This window comes from Platichthys flesus, chromosome 11, assembly GCF_949316205.1.
Source record: "Platichthys flesus chromosome 11, fPlaFle2.1, whole genome shotgun sequence".
NCBI lineage: Eukaryota > Metazoa > Chordata > Actinopteri > Pleuronectiformes > Pleuronectidae > Platichthys > Platichthys flesus.
In genome coordinates this window covers 14,194,984-14,211,101 of record NC_084955.1, presented here as the reverse complement: position 1 = coordinate 14,211,101, position 16,118 = coordinate 14,194,984, and the positions used below count along the sequence as shown (strand labels likewise).

At 41.5% G+C, this 16,118-nt stretch overlaps 1 protein-coding gene across 1 annotated transcript; it reads right to left on the bottom strand.

Annotated features, from left to right (window-relative positions):
- Positions 1-952: 952 nt before the first annotated feature.
- pde11al (phosphodiesterase 11a, like) lies at positions 953-11,996 on the bottom strand. Its single transcript, XM_062399314.1, has 20 exons — positions 11,220-11,996; positions 10,200-10,358; positions 8,840-8,929; positions 8,548-8,688; positions 8,394-8,458; positions 8,029-8,149; positions 7,701-7,776; positions 7,548-7,615; positions 7,355-7,447; positions 6,289-6,339; positions 5,966-6,112; positions 5,745-5,852; positions 4,618-4,727; positions 4,443-4,533; positions 3,925-4,025; positions 3,670-3,747; positions 3,506-3,569; positions 3,121-3,195; positions 2,940-3,023; positions 953-2,856 (listed from the first exon to the last, which is right to left on the bottom strand). The coding sequence occupies exons 1-20, from the start codon at positions 11,994-11,996 to the stop codon at positions 2,536-2,538; spliced, it is 2,820 nt and encodes a 939-aa protein (XP_062255298.1). The 3' UTR covers positions 953-2,535.
- Positions 11,997-16,118: the final 4,122 nt, after the last annotated feature.

The window sequence follows — 16,118 nt, the reverse complement described above, 5'->3', positions numbered from 1 at the left end:
GAAACAGTGCCTTGCTTCCAAATAGAACAGCTATCACTGGTATGCAGAATGTAATAAAGCCAAAAACATAATGTTTGTTTTCATCTGCCAAAAATATAAAAAATATAAATTTGCTCATAAAATCAAGTTTAAAATGATACGCGATCTGAATACTTTGAGAAAAATAAATAAGTTTTTGATTAACAGTAAATTCCAAACAGCCCAATCACTGACATCATTTTGTTTTTTGAACGAATGTCTACTGAGTTGTTTGGATGAAATAACATTTGTCCCAGACTTCCTGTTTATGCATCCTGATTCGTCATCCCTGCAAATGCATGTAAACAGTCTCTGCTACATCAGCGGAGGCACAACAGTATGCAAAATTACAGATTATTTTCATAACTCAGCCTTGAAAAATATGTTGTATATCCCATTCTCCAAAAAATATCTCCCTTTCTGAAGCCCAGCTCAAGTTTTTCACAATCTCTGAGCCAGAAGAAATGAACAGAAATAGGACATTTTACCAAAAAGTACATTGTTCATGTCCCACAGACAAGACACGACAACAAAAAGGGAATTCATTCTCAATTTCTCAGAGCTCACACAACTAACAAAGGCTGTCCTCTCTTTAATAGTGGAGTTTCATTATCTATATCTTCCAGTAAGTACTTCATTGTGATATTCATTCTTGCATTTTATTTCCTCAATCATGCAATTCATTTTGTAAACATAATTTATAGTTTACTTTTACGTTTGACACCATACATATCAAAACACTTAGTGCTGTATTTTATTAATTCTACAGTATTCTATAGGCAGCAGGGTGTTTTGCCTTTAGAATTTGCTGTAATCTTTCAGCTCCATAGTTTTGAGTCACAATAATAGTAACCGTTGAAATGAAAATGCACAAATTAATACCACACAAGATCAGTTTCAGTGACACAGCATTTTATTCACAAAACCTCATCTGGAGTCAATTTCCTCCCTTTTATCTAAAATGTGACACATCCCTGTCTTCTCTGAGAAGCTGTTTTTAGACTGTGTATAAATAGCAGGAGAAAATGCCAATTCTACGTCTTGCATAAATATAGTCCGGTGTATGAAAAATAATGAATGTATAATTTTGGTACAGTCTTTGATCGAAAATAGAAATCTTTATCCGTCCTCAACGACAAAAGTAATAGTAGAGCAACAATATTGTCACGTCACAACACTTGGTATTTACCTTTACAGCAGTTTCATGCAAAGCAAATCTCATAGGGCATTCAAAGGCATCGAGATAAAATCCAGTGTATATACATCAAATATGATACATGCAGTTTGAGAATAATCAGCATGCGGTCCGGTCTGAATTAGTGATGGTAAATCACAAACTAAAGAAACACAGTTTATACTCTACAATAATGAAATCTTCTAAAAGCTGAGCTCAGTCTCGTAGATGTTCTTCATGCTGTTGTGTGCGGTTTAAAGATAAACTGGAGAATGAAATGAGCTAAACTTTGCTCGGCTGATGCATATTTAGAAAGTCAATGGCACATGTCACAAGAAAGTACAGTAGGCTTTAGGCAAATGAATAGATATACAATAATGTGTTTGGGGTAAAATAAAAAAATCACTATAGTTAGAAACAATACATTTTATCCAAAAAGAGTAAACCAGTTTCTTTAAGAAGCATAAGACAAAAAATGTATCTTCCTCTATGTAATCCTCTGTGTCATCACTTTCCAAGGAGGGTGTACGCGCTCATGATGCAAACATAACACACAAGACCACAGAACAAGTCGACGGCTGGAGGCTCAGGTAGCAGAAAACAACGGCATGCAGCCAAAGGTTTGCAACTGAGGTAAGAAAGCATATCGATGAGAAACATTCAGGAACAAGCTCGAAGCTCTGGCCTCCATTCAGAATGGCAGCAATCTAAGTGACAGGGAGAAATCACAGTGATTCCCTTTGTTTTTCGTAAAGGCATTTGCAGGGGGAGAGTGTGTTCGAGGCGGTTCCCATTCAAAAGCGTTACTGTTATACATGGCCCTCTTTGGTTTCATCAGTCCCTCACTCTCAGATGTCTTTAGAGAGATAGATAGATAGATAGATAGACAGATAGATAGATAGATAGATAGATAGATAGATAGATAGATAGATAGATAGATAGATAGATAGATAGATAGATAGATAGATAGATAGATAGATAGAAAGATAGATAGATAGATAGATAGATAGATAGATAGAAAGATAGATAGATAGATAGATAGATAGATAGACAGATAGATAGATAGATAGATAGATAGATAGATAGATAGATAGATAGATAGATAGATAGAAAGATAGATAGATAGATAGATAGATAGATAGATAGATAGATAGATAGATAGATAGATATTACGGGAAACTGCCCTTTAGAGTGTGATAAACAGGAATTATTCCCCCGCTCCTAACACAGTGACACACTTTTGGTTAGTGCATGTAGAGCATTAGAAAATCACAGGATGCATATGGGAAAAGTCCCATGCAAGTCATTAGAAGGGATAAACATATTCTGACATATTCTGTGCTTTACTTCTTTCCTGCAGGTGTCGTGCTGTCAGCTGACGGATCGTCGCAGCACTCTTCGCTCTCTCTGTACCTCAGAGCCTGGCTGGCCTTCGACTTGGATCCAAACTGGGCGTTTTCAACGGGCCTCACAGACTCTGTGGACTCGTGGTGTTGACTGGTCTCTGCCTCCTCGTGGGGCTCGGGACTCGGATCCGATTCCGTGCTCTCAGTGGACTCAGAGCACGTGTGCTGATAGGTCGAACAGAGATCCTGCCACTTCTTTCGATTGGCATCAATCTCTTCGACCATTGGCTCCAGCTTCACGTTGAGCTTCAGCAGGGTCTGTGCGACACACAGGATAGATCTCCAGAGAATGCTTTTACATGCATATGAATGATTGTCTTTAGACATTAAGAGTTACCTACCTGGTAAAGCGGTTTACAGATCCCATCTATCCACTCCAGCTGTAACAATGGTAGTTCATCTTTGCGATTACGGTCAAATATGGCCTAGAGAGAGGTGAAAAGTTTCTGTCATCTGTTAAATGGTCACAATGAGTAAATGCTGTTCCCTCAGCATAAAGAGTTGGAAATCTTGATTACTCACTGCTGGGGTCAACTTCAGCTCAGACCTCTCCCTGTCACCTTGCTCAAAGAACTCACTCGTCACTAGTTCTGCAACCTTGAGACATTCATGCAAATCATTATTATTTCGTTAGTTTAGTTAGTTTGGGTTTGTTCTGTGCCCTACACATTATGTCCCTTGCCAGTTTCAATCCTGACAAAACATGTGGTTTACATCATGATTCAGGCACACAGGGAAACATGCCTGAGCAAACATTGTGGGAAAGGAAGGGAAACATCCTGGAGTACATGAACATTGCTGTATCCTAAAACAATTAGTATGAAAAAGCAGAAAATGCAAACAAAGGTTTACATCTCTAAGCCCTCAACATGAAAGATGTGAGAAACGATGTAAACAGGACTCTAACCTGTTTGGAGATCTTCCAAGGACGTGTGACGGCGCCCAGGTCACATGCTGTCATCAGCATAGATCTGTGGATAGTATCAAAGCTGAGTTTTAGCACTTGCTATAGTCTTCCGATGTTACACGTTTTGGATAGAGAACAGTTTTATTTAAATCAAAGATAGAAACCTGAGAACTTCTCGGTGTTCTTCATCCGTCCAGCTGTAGTCTCCGGAAAGAACACACTCAAAGAACTTGTTCCTGCGCCTTAGAATCCAAAGAGGCAGTCAAACACACAGAAAATGTTAAAAGGCAAAGGAACACATTTAAGCACAAGCATTTCACATTTGAACAGAACATTTTATTACGACCCTTTTAACGGCTGGCAAGTATTTATCAAATAATCTGCACATAGCTTTGCAATCAATGAAAAAGAAAACTTACTCAAAGTGCAAAGTAAGGTCTGTGGAGAGAATAGCCTGCTTCAATAGTTGCATCATATTGCTGTATTCCTTAGAGCAGAGGTTTGCAAAGATGTTGTGACCCTGTAAGAAAAATACAACAGCATACACACACACACACAGAGAAAAGCAAGGAGGGATGAGTAGCAGTGTCTCCTCGAAGCCGATGCATTGGCTAAGCCATTGCTCACTGTCCAAGCAGCTTCCATTATCAATGTTAATTTGCAATGGGTATAGACTGTCTCTCTCCTCTGTTCAAATAAATCAATATAGAACTGAGTGGCCGATGATCAAATGAAGCAGACTCGTAACATCACTATAGTGATCGCCGCTGCCACTTAACATCAGAGGTTTGATGCCCGAAGCTTAACCTGGTTGACCAGAGCTCTATTACGCAACATGTTGAAACAGTTTACAGGAGAGGGATCTGGCATTCTATGAAAAACATTGGCTATTCAAAAAATTAAATTAAATTAATATTTAACACTTGCAGTTCCTGACCTCACTTTGTAGGATCATGACAGCGTGATTGAAGTGGTGATGCTCCAGCGTGGCTGACGTCCCGTAGAGCAGAGCCAGAGCAGAGCCCGTCCTGCAGGGAACAACAGAGCAGTGGAACTTTCAGTCGCCAAGCAGACGTCTGTTTGACATCACACTTCAGGCCTAAGCCACTCACTTGGCTTGGAAGGCGTTGTTGGTGCCCCGGTGGTCCAAGTCATGACAAAGGCAGCCAACCATCAGGGCCAGTATCTCTGCCTCGGACAGCACATCTTGAAAATTGGCTGTCTGCAGAAGGCAAAGCAGATAGACATCTTCTTATCTGTCCATACAGCAGAGGGATAGGATAGGATATGGTAGAACAGGAAAGGAGAGGAAAGGGTGTGGTAGGATAGGATAGGTTTGGATAGGATAGGATAGAATAGGGTGATGTAGGATGCAACAGGATGGAATAAAATAGGATAGGATATAAGATAGGGTAAAGTATGATAAGGTAGGATAGTATAGGACAGGATAGGATAGGACGGGACACGATAGGATAGAAAAGGGTCGGGTTTTGGGAGTGAAATTAGTTTTTGGATTTTTGCGATCTCTGAGCAGACCTGATCACACAGGAAAGTTGATCATTCATCTCTGAGGCTTTACCCAAATTATCCCTTGTTTGAATTCTCTCTTTTCCTCTGATGTTGCCTCCTAATGATGTTTTGTTCAGTGACTGACTGCTGGTCTGTATAATAGTAAGTCCACTAAGACTTACATTTTCTCTTGACAGGTTTTAAAAATAACCTCAGCATGATATCCTCCTTGAGGGTCTAAGTTTTGATGGTGTCCTTTGTTGGAATTTTGCCTTTGCTGTATCAGACAGTTTGACAGTAGAGTCTGAAAGCAAACACGAGGTTGTGACTATTAACGTTGGTATGAGAGGAAGTGGAGACACACATCTCAGAAATCTGGGTCAATTTAGTTTTAAATCTGTCTATTTTGGGGCCTGGATAAAAACTTCTTAGTTTTAACTTCCTTAACCCTTATCATCCAATATCCTTCTTCCCTTGCCATCATATAAACAGTATATATTTTGTACGGGCTTCACTTAGCTCTTAGTTTAAGTTCTGTGATGTTTATAATCAATTAAATATTCAAACCCAGGACCCCCCGCTCCACTAAAATTCTGCCTGATATGCTTGAAACTTTTGAGTTGTTCACTGCAATTCAAAACTAAAGTTCTGTGGGTTTGAACAAAGTTGCTGACTGAACACACTGCAATGCACACACATTCGAGTTGATTTGAAGTTTATTGAAACTTACTGTGATCATAAGAAACATGCACTGGGACACATTGAAAGCATGCCTCCAGTTATGGTACACCACAGTCCGATAGTTCTTCCTCACAGTCAGGAGCCAGCGGCATAAAACCTGAAAAGAAGACGCATATCCAGGTGACATACATACATGTATATGCACACCTATAGTACATATATGCATCCAAATATACACATTAGTCATACATACATAATACATATTTTTACCTCATAGTCAATTTTAAATTTTTGCACGACACCAAGTTCCAGAAACATTCTCAGTGACGCACTGATCATGGCGTCATTGTCCAAAGAGAAGTCGTTGAAGTAAAACTCATCGATGCCTAACTCACTGCTCAGGGGGATCTTGGCTGCCTTGGGGGGAAAGGACAGAGCTGTCAGTCACACGGTGCCAGCAAGGAGGTTGTGGAGAAATAAAACAAACTGATAGTAGGCTTACTTCATGTTCAACTATACTGACAGACTCTAAGTTGAAGTAAAACAATGCGAACATTTAAATGTTATTTTCTTCATGTTTTGGCGATGATTACCTTGAGTCTGTCAACTTCTACCTTGGAGCAGGTAGCATGGTAGGACAACATCTAAAAAACACACAAATCATGCAAAAATAGTGAGATATAAAAAACCTCTCAAGACAACAGTAATTAAAGCAGCAGATTATAAATGTTTGCCAAGAATTTGGATGAAATCCAGCCCTTCCTAATTATCTTGGTACATAACCAGGATCAAACAAAGTACATATCCACTTTAAAGAAACTTGTTGATACTTTTTGTGTCTCCTGACAGAAAGAAATATCGATCCGACGTTAAAAGAAAAATGTGACAGAAATACAGGAGCGTGCGTCGGCTTTGATGGGACGTGGACACATTGGCACATGTATTTATGAATTATTGAGAGCAGCTGAAATATTAATGGTGGAGAAGCAGAACCGTGTTTGCTGAAGGATAATGTTACGGCTCGGGTTATATAACGGGCAGTGGAGCAGAACACAGACGGAGACACTAATGAATGTGAGGAGCCTCTGATACGATTAGCATTAATCAACGACACCACTCTCTTACATAACCTTCATTCTCTTAGCCACTCATTTGATAATAGATGTGAAGGACTGGGATGAAATTAGATTTGGAGTAAAGTTTGGAGAGCTGGATTGAGAATCATTTTAACAAACCAGAATGGCAACCCAGTATATATCTGTTAATAATACATATCAATGTTGTTTGTGCAGAGTTCATTTGTAGTCTGATTGGCTGATCAATGAAAAATGTTTATCAAAAATTAATCGAGTGTAACGTTTTTGTAGGAATAATTTTATTTATACTTGCTTTAATTGCTAATATCCTTTAAATACTTACTTAGCTTAAGTGACTATAGCAAGAAAATAGCACATTTCATAAATATATTTTATTTATCTGTTCAGTATTGTTATAAATATAACGTTATTATGGTATATGTAGAAAAGAACGCTGAAGAAATTGGTAAAATAGGAGAAGCTTTAGTGTAGAAAAGCTATATACACAACAAAGAAACATAATGTTGTATTGTGTTCTCTACAATGGAGAGATTGGTTTTAATCAACGTGCTGTTGTACTTACATCCAGTGCTACAGACTGCTTGGCCCAAGTCTTCTTAACCTGATTGTACATCATCGTGTTGTTTATTCCAAGTCCACAGAAAATGACGAATGCCTGCATACACAAGAAAAGCCAGAGAAAAAACAACAACACATTAAATGAACAAAACCAAAGTCTGGTCATGCAAATCCGAAGAGAGTTGTATGTATTTAACCTCAAACAGTCTCTGATCTGCATCATTGAAAGTCTTCCTGTCCAGTCGGTTCAGAATTTGTGCGACCCCTGTGGGAAGAAAGGCACGCATCAGTGACCAAGACATGAACACTGGTTTCCAGTAGAACAAATGGCTTGTTTCTGGTCAACGTACCAATTATCTGATGAGTTCGATTCCAGATCGGGACACATAACACTGATCGGATGTGAAACCCTGAGGCCTGATCCGCCTATGAAGAGAGGAGTCAGTGACCGTGGAGAAGGACCGAGAGCAGTTCATGTTAGAGAGATGAATGTCTTTGTGTGCGTGGCTTTAAAGCGGGTTACGGCACAACCACTTCAACTAATGTTAAAAATCATGTTACGCAAAACTAATTCACCAGTGTTTATGAAAAGTGTACAAATTATAACTTTTTATGTGTGTGTGTGTGTGTGTGAGAGAGCTTTTAAAAGGTCAAAGAGGGACAGTGAAAGGTCCAGACCTCAGCATCAAAGCGCGGGTCCTGACACACGTCGCTGATGTTAACGGGCAGTCCCGTGGAAGCCACCAGCTCAGCAATGCTGTTATTGATCAGCCAATCAGAACACGACAGCTTTTCCAGGCTGACGCGGCCAATGATGCAACAGGAAACAATGGTCAGTTAAACACCCAGAACAACAGCAGCAAATAATGAGAGAAGTTCACATTTCTTACTGCAAATGCACCAAAGTGTCATAGATTTGCATGAATTATTCTGTTTATCTTATATCCATATGTACCAAGTCTGTTGCCGTTGTACCCCCATGAGATAAATAACCCACCTGTCCGTCTGTAACCAGTCATTTTTATAAAATTCGAGAGTTTCACCTGATGTCACGGTCCAAGTTGCACAAGGGCGACATGAGTTCAAACGTCTTGGAGAACTTTACAACCTGCAAGAAAAGACAGGAGTTGCCACAGTGAGCACATTCGGCAACAGAGACAGGAGAGATTTGCACTGATAAGGAATGAGGAGCCTCACAGGTGAGTCGATGTCCTCCAGGAGCAGCACAGAGCAGCGTTCACACCGCAAGAGGGTCAGAGCTCGCTGCATGATCTTCCTCACAATCTTCTCCAGGTCGGTCTGCTCCTCAAACAGGTCGTTGACCACCTCCAGCAGAGCCTGAGGAGAAACATGGTCACCAGTGTTCATTAGTAACCTTTGTAGTTAAGCACTTAAAGCTAAAATTAAGAAGTTACTATTTAACCTCCAGGGGCTATAAAACCAGTAAACATCTATTTTCCCCATAAATGCACAGTTTGCAACTTCTCACCCTGCTCCTTTCATACTCCTTGCGAGACTCTGAAAACAACTTGGCATTGGAAATCGATATTCCACAGAACGGGAGATACATCTGCAGCACCTGAGAAAAAGTACAAACAAATAGGCAGGTGGTGAAGAGCATGCATAATCTATAAATGTGAGCCATTTATATGCTAAACGAAAAGGCATAAAAGAAGAGAAAACAATGTGTGGCGATGGGGGCGGAAAGTCATGATGGAGTCGGCTGTTTCTCTGCATGAATTTCTCTCGCATCAGATTCCCTGTTAATGAAGTATTGATGTAGATAAAGACATCACTTCAGATGCCAGAGGTCTAAAAATGTCCAGATGAGCTGACACATCTCGATGGAGTTTTTCTTTTGCTATTTTCAGCCTCTTTGTTGCTCAGGAGTAGTTTCTAAAGTTGCTTTGCCTTGGCTATATTTAGAGATTTTATTTTACTTTCATTTGCACAGAATACAAAAAATGCTGCAGCTACTACAAACTTGGTTTCTCTGAAGTGTAAGTCAGAGAGCATACTGTATGAATTAAGAATAAATGAATTTACTCAACTTTATCCTGCCACCTTGTGGACAAACTGTGACACATCTGGACACAGGTGAGTACTCTGATCATTTCTCTTACACACTGTGTGTACATGCTTTTGTTGATTTGAATGTATCTACTTGAAACACATGCAACACAAAGCCGACACTATTCACCTCACAATATATGGGTTGCTCATCAACAAACTGAGGAAAGAAATTCATCGGCTGTATGAAATGTAAATAATGTTATGATACATGCAGATTCTAGTAAACCTATTTGAAGTGTATTTCTCAAGGGAGTATTTGACAATGTGTCCTCTCAAAATGCATTTCCTAAGTGTGAGGTTGTGTTTGTGTGTGTGTGTGTATGTGCGGCACTGCCAGACATATTTAATGCTCCACACTCAAGTGAGAGGTTGACCTCATCTCTTCACATTTTTCCGATAATGTGCTTCCCAGGGAACACTTTGCCCCTACTCCGCAGCCATTAAAAAAGATTCAAAGTACAAACAGTGTTTTCAGCTGCAGGGCTGAAGCGCTCCTGTGCAAGTGTGTGTGTGTGTGTGTGTGTGTGTGTGTGTGTGTGTGTGTATGTGTGTGTGTGTGTGTGTATGTGTGTGTAAATGGTGGTGGAGATTGAGTGGGAAGGTACACTATTCTCCACAGAAATGATAACTCCAGCACTAAGATAAACCGTAATGTCCAAAACTATAACTTCAATAAACCTGGAGAAGATAATAAAATACATGTGAAGGCCACAACCCTCCCTGGGTAACATGATTTTTTATTTTTGATCAACCAAGAAACATTATATCCTCCTCACCTTCTCATCATCCTCCATGAAGGGGCTGCCCATGGGGTTCTTGTTGATTGCTTGCACGACACCTATGACCTCTCCATCACTGTTGCAGATGGCCATGCAGAGGATGGACTGAGTCTTGTAGCCGGTCAACTTGTCTATTTCATCACTGAAGCGGTGATCCTGGAAAAAAGAATCCCACAAACACACTTTATTCATCCATGAGCCAACATGAACACCTGGAGCACATTCCACCTTGCAGCCCTGTGTGACCATATTTAGGCACCACTGTCACGCACAGTAAATAAATTGTGATTGTTTTGGGATTATAATCCACGGCTCTGAAAGAGGCCTCTTGTTTTTACTATAAGATGAAAATTATAATAACCCTCTTTCCTTGACACATGTCTACACTATTGCAGTAATAGGCCTGGACCTCAAGGGGATCTGCATCATCATGTTGCCTTAGCCTCCCCAGCAGCCCAGGGCCATGATATAATGATGTGGTGCGCAACTGGTAGTGGATATAGACGAGATCTAGCTTGTGGGAAACTGCGAGACTCACAACACTTGCTTCCCTGCGTTGTTGTTTTTTCTTTGACAACTATAGATTGAAGTTATTCTTTCTTCTGACATAATTAAGGTAATTAATCGATGTGATTGTTCAGTTTATTTGACAGGAGCGCGAAAAGTTCCATCCCAGAAAGGTGGCACAACTGTTTCCAGCATTGCCCAGCATCACCAGTCTCCTCTGGCAACAGAACAACCTCAAAGACAACTCATTAAAATGTGTCGCACTCATTTTGAACATGTGTGGATACTTTCATGTGACCAAAGGGGAGAGTCGCCCGCAGCAAGGACTCCCTGTTTATGTTCGTGTTTTCTCCAGATGCTGCAAACGCAGATCTGGTTTTCACTTGGGTCATAAATCATTAATCAACATCTTAACTCTCTGTAAGTTTCAGTGAATCTGACCAACTTTGGTCCAAACATAAAATGTGTAAATATCATCATGATGATTGTGTGCTCAGGGCTCAAATTTACCTGATATGCATTTGGGATGTTCACTGTCTCCCCGTGCTCCGCCACATACCCAATGATCCCCTTTCCCCACGGCACCTGCACCTCATTGGAGTTCAGTGTGCAGGAGGATGGTCTGACCGTGGTGCCCGAGTGCACGTCGAAGAATTTGGACACCAGCGTCCTCTTGTGCGCGGGTCCCTCAACGAGGAAAAGCGAACACCTGTCTGCGTCCACCAGGATGCACACGTTGATCAGGATCTTATAGCTCAGGTTGGTCAGGTCCAGATCGTTGGAGATGTCCTTCACTAACTCCAGGAAAAACTCCCGCTCGTTGGTTTCCTTCAGTCGGTATTTGTAGTCGATGGCACTGGACGCGTACTGGGGCACGCTGACCCTGGACTCCAGCAGGGCGCTCAGGATGTGCGCGGTGGTCGGAGGCAGGGAGCTGGCTTTACGCAGGAGCGCACGGCGCCTCATGCTGGACTGGGACTCGTGCTCGATGATACTAACGTGCTCGTCGTAGGTCCGGTGCGCGGTGGTGGCTTTGGACCGGGCGAAGTTCCGTCGCAGCTCCATGTGGGACGATCTGCGCCGGAGCCCGTCCGGGTTGCTCGACCAGAGAGGGTCCCTGCAGGCGGCGCCGCGCTTCTCATCGGCAGTGGACGCCTTCGACGGCTGGTGCTCCTTCAACCACCTGCTGACCTGGTCACACTTAGCCTTGCGGACCAGATACTCCTCGAAGAGATCCGGATGGCAGTCCAGGAACGCTTCTATATCCGAGAAGTCAAACGTTGTCATGGTCAGAGCAGCTGTGAGACACTTCCAGTGTGGATAGAACAAGACTTTCTGGTCGAGTGGGTGAGGGGAGAGAGGAGAGGGGAGAGAGGAGAGAGGAGGCTGCAGCTGAGCTTGTCAAAGAAGTGATGACATTTCTTCATTCACCCCACATGAGCTCGTCCATCGTGTTGTCCTGTGAAACACTGGTAGCACATGTGGTCCAGCACAAGTATATCTGGTGGAGCCTGAGAGAGGAGCTACAGCTGTCAGTCAGAGAGATGAAGCTGTGTCTCTGGAGTAGAACAACACAGCGCCTATGCCTCAGTAGAAAAAAAAAACTGCAGGGCAGACTGTTCACTCTCTCTCTCTTTATTCTATACCACCAGAGACTCTGTGCAGGGCTACATCACAGCCCAGCACCAATAAGATGTTTTATTTTCATTGAACACGCGCAACCAAGGCACTATTTTCATTTGTAGGCTCATATATACACGTATGTACTTATACGTATGTGTGTGTGTTGATATAGATATGACAATTAGAAGAATAACCTGCATGTACTTCCGTGGTATAGACTTAAAGGGCTTGTTCTTCCATGATAGATAGATAAATCACTGGATGGATGGATGGATGGATGGATGGATGGATGGATGGATGGATAGAAAGATAGATAGATAGATAGATAGATAGATAGATAGATGGATAGATAGATAGATAGATAGATAGATAGATAGATAGATAGATAGATAGATAGATAGATAGATAGATAGATAAATAGGTAGGTAGGTAGGTAGGTAGGTAGGTAGGTAGGTATGTAGATAGATAGATAGATAGATAGATAGATAGATAGATAGATAGATAGATAGATAGATAGATAGATAGATAGAGTGGCTGTAGAGGTATGAAAGCTGCAGCTCTGACAGTCGAACTAACTCTGAATAACTCAGGGGCACTGGATATGACTGAATTGATGGAGAGAATGAAAACAGTGAAAGACTATAATGGCACTCAGTTCGAGCCCATACCTCTGCCAAGGCCAAACAATCCAACACACACCTGTCGAACTCTTGTAATGAAAAATAAGAGTAGCAGGGAAGATGCCTGATATTAGCTAGAAACTCTCAACACCATATGCACGTCAGATTTTGTTTAACATTAGGATCGTACCAACTGCATCCTTGGGACCATCAAAAATGCTTTATGTGTGCACAATTTTCACTGAGTTACATGCAACTGGAAAAACACTCTTGTCACATATTAAGATGTCACAAGAAGCTGCTTAATATGATTTGCCTCAAAGTATTTCCTATTTGAGGGGTAAACACACATGTGTGTTATCGCAGGGTGATGTGGCCTTGCGATTAGAAGATTACAATACTGTTTCTTTCATACTCCCCCCTTCATTTTCATTTTCACACTTTTTATTTTTTTTACATGAGATGAATTAAACATTCTCCAGAGCTGTGTGCTTTGAGGTGCAGGTTCACAGGTTCATCTTTTATTCTTTCATTCCCGGCTCACATAAAAGAAGCGGTATGAATGTCTCCATAAACTCTGTGAGGGAGATCATGCTCGATGTTCAATAAAAGTGTGACATTTCAAACTATACCAAACCTGAGTCTCAGGCCTTAGAGTATTTATGAGTACTAGTCGATTTTAGAGATCGTTGGTGCACAAAGCTAATATTTGGGCCCCTGGCAGGTTTTTAGACCAATAGGGTTAAGTTAGCAGTTCCCCTTGAGAGAAGTGCATTCATTTCTCAAGATATTCCTGATGTTATTGGTGAGGTACCTATATCTACTGATTAAGTTGAATTCCTGCCAGTGTTTAAAACCCTGTGGGCATCAACCCTGTGGGCATCAACCCTATGGGCATCAACCTGAATCTGCACAATAGCTTAATATTAGGGAAATCACTGCGGGCCGCGGCACGTTTATAATGCAGCAGCAGGAAATGTAATCTGGAGAGCGGCAGTTCCGCTGGGGCAGAGCGGGGTAATTGGTTACTGGACTTAGCTCAGGCTGCTTGATCGCACTCGTGTGGTTGTGCAGAGACTTTGGACAAGGTCTCGTGGGAATCCCAATTAAAAAGCAAAATGCAGAATGTGGGTCTTGTGAGGGTCAACAAACACAGTGAGGTTTGCTACTCGGAAAGCAGCCGTGTCATGTCCAAGGAAAGAGAGCTGCATTGATTATAAGTCCAGCCCTGATCGGTTGATTGACAGCTGGTATTTAGGTGCAGTTTTCAGGTTCCTGGTGTCTTCAGGAGCAGATCAGCTTGTCCTATTTTAAACACCCTGACTTCTTCTTTCCTCACTTGGAGTGATGGGATGAAAACATTATTTTCTGCAAAAGTTACAAGGTGTGTTTCCTTTTGTCTCGGATCAGTTTTTGATATCTCTTTTTTCCATTGGTTTGAATCAGAATCTGCTGATTGTTTGTTAGTTGTTTACTGTCAATCAAATCTGTGCTAATCCCCTGCTTACAGGCCTAATGAAGCAGATTACCTGAGTGTGTGTTGGCATTTTTAATACACAGACATTTTGTTTCAGTGGTAGCTTGTTTGGTCATGATTTTGTAATGTTGCCATGAATTATTAACATAAAGCCAAGCTATCAGGGTTTTTTAACATAATATTGTCATTAAACACCAATGTATGAACTGGGCACTATTAGGCTTCTTGGGGTCCCTGGATTAAGTTAGTTATTGTTTCAATTGTACCTTATTTTTTAAAGTCTCATCAAATGAAGTTTAAGGATTAATACAGATACTTTGAAAAGTTTAGGGAACCCTCCAGAGACACTGCTTGGGTTTCATTGGTGTTCAAGTCATCTAACTTTAATCAGAGTCGGATGTGTTGTAGAGCTATGAGTTGGCGTGTATTCACCAGAGACAAGGAAGCAAAAGGTAGAATGTGGTACAGTCATTAGCACAATCACCTCACAGCAAGAAAGCTCCATGTTCGGATCCCAGTTTGGCCAAAGTCTTTCTGTGTGGAGTTTGCATGTTCTCCCTTTTTGGATTTTTTTCTGATACTCCAGGTTTCTCCCACAGTCCAAAGACAAGCAGATCGGCTGTGATAAACCAGTGACCTGTCCAGGCTGCACCCTGCCTCTCATCCAATGTCAGCTGGGATCCACTCCAGCTCCCCCATAACCCTCAAAGAACAAGCGGCCCAGATAAGTGATAAATGCACAAGGAAGAAGCTCACAGCAGCACCATGGACAGCGCACATCTAGCCAGCCACCAAAATCCTTGGAAGAACTCATTCTACAATTTGAGCACAAAATGTGAGAATCAGGTGGAAATTGTCCCTGAATCTCTCCTTGAACATGATTTTCTTTGTAATTGTCTGCAGCACATTTAACTGTTTCTATGACAATGACAATGAAACGTGACTCCTGAAACCAAACGCCTCCTGCACACAGCTTGTATCTGGTGACAGCGTGTGCTGGTCAGAGCACACTCCATCTTCATTTCAGTGCAGCTTTAGTTTAGTTGTGTGAGTTTACCAAACTGTGAACGTGTAATAAGATCAGATCCACACTTGATAACCCGGTGACATGCAGCAATGAGCAGTGATTGGATATGAAAATACTGACACTGACAATCTTGATCTCTATAGTATCTGCTCCTGCACTACTGGAACATAATGAATCACAAGGTTACATGTACTTTGCAAATTCAGTGATTGTGTGATGTTGCTTCAGTGTTTAGTTTTAGTCTCACAAAGGAGTTTTAGGCCACACCTCTGGCCACACACTTGATGCTGGGGGTTGGATTGTGTGTCACTCACTGAGATCCCATTGTTTATTGTAACACTGTCACTCTGACCGTTCCTGGAATTCAAACCCATGTCACAGGCCACAGGCGGAGACGAGGGAGTCCAGTTCTGTCAATGTATCCTTGAGGGTTTCCACTTTTATTCTGGACCTGCACAATGACGGCTGTCGGTATCTGCATCAGGAGGACGGAAGACAATTGTCTGGATTAGTTTGTCTGCATTCACAAGAAGGGGTAAAATAAAATCTATTCAATACATTTTGTTCTGTGCCCCTATCTTTGAATAATTGTTGTACAGTTATTTCATAAATTAAACTATAACGTGTGCTGTAATGCTATGTGTGAACACACTGTCAATTGT

Excerpts from the sequence above, each read along its gene's own strand:
- pde11al (XM_062399314.1), bottom strand. The coding sequence starts at position 11,996 with ATGACAACGTTTGACTTCTCGGATATAGAAGCGTTCCTGGACTGCCAT. Across the intron at positions 7,777-8,028 it reads ACCCGCGCTTTGATGCTGAG|GCGGATCAGGCCTCAGGGTT; the intron begins GTCTGGACCTTT and ends CTCTCTTCATAG. Across the intron at positions 3,748-3,924 it reads GACCTTACTTTGCACTTTGA|GCGCAGGAACAAGTTCTTTG; the intron begins GTAAGTTTTCTT and ends TTGGATTCTAAG.